The 7,135-nt window shown below is 34.8% G+C and overlaps 1 protein-coding gene across 1 annotated transcript; it reads left to right on the forward strand.

Moving 5' to 3' along the window:
• The first annotated feature begins 3,336 nt into the window (after positions 1–3,336).
• LOC113739865 (elongation factor Tu, chloroplastic) lies at positions 3,337–5,116 on the forward strand. Its single transcript, XM_027267257.2, has one exon. The coding sequence runs from the start codon at positions 3,495–3,497 to the stop codon at positions 4,971–4,973; it is 1,479 nt and encodes a 492-aa protein (XP_027123058.1). The 5' UTR covers positions 3,337–3,494; the 3' UTR covers positions 4,974–5,116.
• The last annotated feature ends 2,019 nt before the right edge of the window (positions 5,117–7,135 follow it).

Raw genomic sequence — 7,135 nt, forward strand, 5'->3', positions numbered from 1 at the left:
TCTTTTAGCTAGTCCCATAAAATTAAGTGAACGAAATTACAGAATCAAAAGACTTCCAAGATTTTAGATACCTGCAAGAACAAAATCACATATTGAAAGAATATGCTCTAGGAAACAGTAGGTCAATTCAATAAGATCAAGACGCAAATGTTTCTCAACATCTTTCATTACAAATCTTTTTTTGACATCATAGTGTTTTAGTCATATAAAACCATTGAACTTCAAAATCAATAAGCTTTTGAGTTTCGAGCTAATCCCTTGTCCCTCCTTGCTTTTTAAATTCCACTCTTTTCTCTATTGGGAAAAAAAGCTTTTTTCAAAGAAAAAGTTTCCAAGCTGGAATTTTAAACTTATTCTCACAAACTATTTTCCTGAACGATAAAAATTTGGCTTTTCAATAAGAATGTATGCGTTTCTCTGGGGTTGGGAGTTGGATAGTTAAGTCCTCAAGTTTGCCTCAAGAGTTGCCGGCTTTTGGGGTTAAATTTAGGATTAGGTTTAATTAACTAATTTTAAAAGTTTGGAAAAAAAAAAAAGAATTTATGCATTGTATGACAAATGATGTACATGGTCTCTTAGCCAATTATAATTTTTTTTTGGGACTGCAACGTAATACCAAGCAATGCCAATTACTCTTGTCATTGACATTTTAGGATCAAATAACAGGGCAAAAGACTTGATATATCTTATCTAACATAACCAAGTTTTTCTATTCAAGAATAATATCATCTATTTTCTCATTTCAGACATATATCAATACAAAAATACTGGCTAATTTCTCAGATTATTTGTATTTAAAAAAAATAACCGTCAAATGCACCTTTGACAGGGGGTCTTTCTAATTGTATAGCGGCCGTGCTGACTTAGCACGGCCCGTAACTAAAAATTTGACCAAATATTCTCTGCAAAAAATTCAGTGGTGCCAGTAGATGCCAGACCGGGACGTGCTGACTGGGCACGTCCCGATCAGACCGAAAACGAACTTGGTCAGAGCATTTGTCAGCCGGGGACGTGCTGACTGGGCACGTCCCCCGGCTGACAGAAAACTGGCATAATCATTATCAAATGCTTATGACAGAAAACTGGCATAAGCATTTGTCCCGGGGACGTACTTAAATTTTTTATTATTATTAAATCATTATCAAATGCATAATAGTTGTTAATTAAAGAAAGATTCATGTATTCTAATAAGCAGGAATTAATATAATGAAATATATTTATAAATTATAAATTATATAAATATTTATATAATGAAATATATAATAAATATTACAAATTGAAATATTATATAAACACCATATTTATAATATTATAATATTTATAATTAATATTAATGTATCTTATATATATTAAATACTTATATATTATTTATTTTTTTATTTATTTATACATATTATAAATATTTTATTTTTACCCAAAATATTTTTATGTATTTATAATATATTTATATAAATATTATATACTATATAAATTATATATAATATATATTATATTATATATAATATATAAATGTACATTTATACATAATATATATTAATGTATATATATAATATACATTTATATTATGTATTATATATAATATAATACATTTATACATTTATATTAATATACATAATATTAATATTATATTTATACATAAAATTAATACATTTATATATTTATATTAATTATATTAATACTTTTATACATAATATTAATATATATTTATAATATATTAATTTATACATTTATATAATATTCATTTATAATTTATACTTTTATAATAATATACACTTATACATTTATAAATATATGTATATTATATATTATAGATAATATAATACATTTTATATATTTTTATATAAATATATAAATATATTTATTTGTAAATATTTATAAATGTATTATAAATGATATCTTACAAAAGTCCTACGTACAGGAATTCTTCATCTATATCAATCTTATCTCCTCAAATTTTTTTATTGATTCTAAAAACTAATAATTTTAATTGATTCTTCTACTAATTCTATATGAATCATATTATATAGTACTTCTATAATTTTATATAAGTCGTAGTCGACAATACTATAGAACCATCACCACTAGTTAACTCTTTTTGCTGCACTTCAATATTATAAAATTATAAATAAATTTAATACACTTTACATTAACTATTAATTAATATAGCATAACAACAACACACTATACAAAAAACATGTTTAATTAATATCATTTGATGACAGTATAATATAACATGTAAATACATAAATAAGCTACATGTTTCATTAACATAACATAAATAATGTAATTAATAACTAAAGTAATAATAATTTTAAATACTAACCTGTACGAAAAGATTCGTAATCTGAAAAAATTTCGTCAAATGTATGTCTGACAGGAGGGTTAATGAAACATTATTTATGTTAATGAAACATAATTTAGTTATTAATTACATTATTTATATTATACTGTCATCATTATATAAATATTTATATAATTTATAATTTATAAATATATTTCATTATATTAATTCCTGCTTATTAGAATACATGAATCTTTCTTTAATTAACAACTATTATGCGTTCGATAATGATTTAATAATAATAAAAAATTTAAGTACGTCCCCGGGACAAATGCTTATGCCAGTTTTCTGTCATAAGCATTTGATAATGATTATGCCAGTTTTCTGTCAGCCGGGGGACGTGCCCAGTCAGCACGTCCCCGGCTGACAAATGCTCTGACCAAGTTCGTTTTCGGTCTGACCGGGACGTGCCCAGTCAGCACGTCCCGGTCTGGCATCTACTGGCATCACTGAATTTTTTGCAGAGAATATTTTGGTCAAATTTTTAGTTACGGGCCGTGCTGAGTCAGCACGGCCGCTATACAATTAGAAAGACCCCCTGTCAGAGGTGCATTTAACGGTTATTTTTTTTAAATACAAATAATCTGAGAAATTAGCCAAAAATACTAGAGATATTTTACAATTGAAGGCATTTTTATAAGAATATATCAGTATTCTAATAACATATTAAGTGAATACATTAATAATTCGGATCGGCCTAGTGATTAGAGAGGGCGCTTAGAACCTCTTTTCTGATATCAGGTTTAGTGCCAATAAAACGGTTCAAAAATCATTGGCCATCATTTTTTTTTTTAATATTTTACAACCTTACCTATAACACTAAATCACAAAACCTCAAATTTGAGGGAGTCAAGGAGTCAATTTTTCATTTGACCCAATTAGACCTAATTTTGCCAGGTGTCGCTCCACAACCCCCATTTCACACAAATCCCATACTACCTCACCCTGTCAAGGTATCCAACGCAATGAGGTTAAAAAAGGATAGCACCAATTTTGAAAGGCCCCAATTTTTCCTTGGCAGAGATAACTCTCTGTAGTCTACTTCCCGCACCACCCCTCTCCTCCCCAATCCAAACCCCTTCAGCCACAGCAATTCTTCCTTCCATTCTCGAGCCCCCCAAAGCCTCTCGATCTCTCATAGCCCACCACAAAAATGGCTTCAATTTCAGCTACTGCAACAGCGGGAGCAGCAGCTACAGCAGCCTCCACAAAATTCATCTGCCCTTATTCCCCTTCCCCTTCTTCCTCTTCTTCTAGCCCTTCTTTAGTTTCAATTTCTACTCAAAAACCCACTAAAGTTATCTTATCCTCATCCTTTCTTTCATCCCCTTCCACCCTTTTCATCAACTCCCCTTGCTCTTCCTCCGCTCCTTCCCCCCGGGGCGGCCGGTTAACGGTCAGGGCTGCCAGGGGGAAATTTGAGAGGAAAAAACCCCATGTGAATATTGGTACTATTGGACATGTTGACCATGGAAAGACTACTCTCACAGCTGCTTTGACAATGGCTTTAGCCTCCATGGGAAACTCCACACCGAAGAAATACGATGAGATTGATGCTGCCCCTGAAGAGAGGGCTCGTGGGATTACTATTAACACTGCTACTGTGGAGTATGAGACTGAGAATCGGCATTACGCCCATGTGGATTGCCCCGGGCACGCGGATTACGTAAAGAATATGATTACTGGTGCTGCCCAGATGGATGGAGCGATATTGGTGGTTTCTGGGGCAGATGGCCCGATGCCGCAGACGAAGGAGCATATTTTGTTGGCTAAGCAAGTTGGGGTGCCGAATATGGTTGTCTTCTTGAATAAACAGGATCAGGTGGATGATGAGGAGTTGCTTCAGCTTGTGGAATTGGAGGTAAGGGAGCTTTTGTCTTCTTATGAGTTTCCTGGTGATGATATTCCGATTATTTCGGGTTCTGCTTTGTTGGCTTTGGAGGCTTTGTTGGCTAATCCTGGTATTAAGAGGGGTGAAAACCAATGGGTGGATAAGATTTATGAGTTGATGGATGCTGTTGATAGTTATATTCCTGTCCCACAAAGGCAGACTGATTTGCCATTTTTATTGGCTGTTGAAGATGTTTTTTCAATTACGGGTAGAGGGACAGTGGCTACTGGGAGGGTTGAGAGAGGGACTGTTAAGGTTGGGGAAACTGTTGATATAGTGGGGTTGAAGGACACAAGGAATACGACGGTTACTGGGGTTGAGATGTTTCAGAAGATTTTGGATGAGGCAATGGCTGGGGATAATGTGGGGTTGTTGTTGAGAGGTATGCAGAAGGTGGATATTCAGAGAGGAATGGTGTTGGCTAAGCCTGGGACAATTACGCCTCATACTAAGTTTGAGGCTATTGTTTATGTGTTGAAGAAGGAGGAGGGTGGAAGGCATTCTCCATTTTTCTCAGGGTACAGGCCTCAGTTTTACATGAGAACTACTGATGTGACAGGTAAGGTGACTCAGATTAAGAACGATAAGGATGAGGAATCAAAGATGGTTATGCCTGGTGATCGTGTGAAGATTGTGGTTGAGCTCATTGTGCCTGTTGCTTGTGAGCAGGGAATGAGGTTTGCTATTCGCGAAGGAGGGAAGACTGTTGGAGCCGGGGTTATTCAATCTATCATTGAGTGATACAGGCCTTTCCGTGCAAAATTGGGATTCCAGTGGCATATATGATGAAGTTTTTGTTTACTTCTTTATTTTTAGTGCCTTAGTTTACTTCAAGAAGTTGCTGTTATGATGAATGGAAGAATACTTCTTATTGCCTTTGCTGATTTTAGTTTTCCTTTACTATATCTCTGTTTGGTGGCTTAGCTACTATTTAGCTTCTATTGACCTTTTTGATATAGTTTTTGCTTGTTAATAAGAGTTTCTGCTGCTATTTACAACATAGTGTTCCAAAAATCAAATTCATGACTTTTCTTGTGCCAAGCATCTCTTTAGCTATATGTAAATCAAAATGTGCACAACCTGTTGCTGATAAATAATATCATTTTACAATTGAATTTTTTGGACTTAGCTTCAACATTGATATCTGTTACTGCAACCAGATCTGAACACATTTAAGCACTCCAATAAGTCGGTTTTTTGAACTCTTGGATAGGCATTCGATGGAGCTGCCAGGAACGTGTTTTGCAAATTGAGGCAGTGAGAGTTTGTCTGGTTCACATGTAATTTTATTTGAAGTGGGATGGCATAATGAGTTATCTCTAGGTTGTTTGATTTCTTTCTTGCTTTCTGCTATGAAAGATTGCTGATCTAGTTTGCTAACTCTTTGCTTATTAACATGCTCAATGTGAATTTCTGCTCTTATATCTGCAGGCTTCCGCTTCTTTTTTTCAGTTGTCCATCTTATATTCAGTTTGCAAAGGGGCGTCAGTTTTCTGCTTTGCTTTGGGTGAAACTTGTCTAATTTAGTCTTGCAAATATTCAAAAAGTTATACATTCAGGCTATGTAACATTTCTACCTTTGCATGTATAATAAACTAGTATTTACCTCATTGACGCTCTTCCTTTTTTTTAATATTTCTTTTCCCTCATTCCTTCCTTTGTTTTTTGCTCTTCAAAGCTTCTGCTCTCAGAAACTCAGTGCTATTGCACTCATAACAGAGCATACAATCTTGGCAGCAAGTTTGAATATTTCAAGTTAGGATCTAGAATTAGTACATTCATTATGTATCTTGGTTGTACATGTTCTCTCCCCCCCCCCCCCAACCCTACCCTCTCTCTCTCAGTTTCTAGATGGCTTCTAGGCAGGGTGTAGAAAATTATGTTCTTTTGCTATGATAGGAATTAGGAAGCGGGGGAAGATAGCAAATTCCCCAAGGAAGTGCATGAAGAGGATAGGAGGAAGGTCAGTCGACATAAATGGTTGGGTGGTGAAGGAAAGGGAAAGGCTTATTGACACGACCCTGTAGGATGGACATGTATGGAGATGGTAAGATGGAGGATATTGAGGGGAGGGTTGGGGAGCTTCTGTCAAGTGCAGTCCATAGCTACAGGTCTTAAACGCCCCTCGAAAAGCAGGGGGGGCATTTAGAGTTTTGGAGATTCTGTGAACTCTTAGGGAAGTTGCTAGGTTCGACAGATTTAGAGTTTTGGAGCTGCAGGGCAACAAGGGAAAGAGCTGTACTAGTGCAGGGTGATGTGGAAGAGGGGAGAGAAGAACAGGAGGTGATGGTGGTGTGCTGGGGAGAACTTATAGCAGCCTTGTTGCAGAAAGCAGAGAACCATAGGGGAAGAGTAATGGGAGAAAAGATATCAAGGTCGGAACAGTTGTAGGGGATTGTCCTGTACATTGTTCGTCATTGCAAACAAACAGTAAACATTCACAAAAATGTTGAAACCATTTCCAAATTTCAACAAGATTGTAGAAAATGGCTTATGTGAATACTGCACTGGCTTTTGTCCTCACGTCAATATTGGCTAGTGATATTGGGAAATTCCAAATTTTAATGCCACGCCAATTTTTTTCTAATATATCATACTTATCCTTCTCAAGTCCAATTAACTGTCACTATAATTTTGACTCGAGATGGGTCATTTAGCCTTTTTTTTAAAAAAAATTACTGTTAGTGTTAATTTTTGAGTTGTTTCTATTTACTCAACGGATTCCATACTATTCCTTTTTCTTTTTCTATGGCAGCATTGGCTGATGTATTTGAACTTTATTCTTGTCTGATACCTAAACATACCTTTACTAGATACTGGTAATCGAACAACACGGTTTTAGCCAAACAACAAAGGATTCTTTCTAAGAGTCTCTAGGGGACGCATAACTTACTATATGAATG

This window comes from Coffea arabica, chromosome 4c, assembly GCF_036785885.1.
Source record: "Coffea arabica cultivar ET-39 chromosome 4c, Coffea Arabica ET-39 HiFi, whole genome shotgun sequence".
NCBI lineage: Eukaryota > Viridiplantae > Streptophyta > Magnoliopsida > Gentianales > Rubiaceae > Coffea > Coffea arabica.

Bases quoted from the DNA above. Each gene is read 5' to 3' on its own strand.
- LOC113739865 (XM_027267257.2), top strand. From the start codon at position 3,495: ATGGCTTCAATTTCAGCTACTGCAACAGCGGGAGCAGCAGCTACAGCA.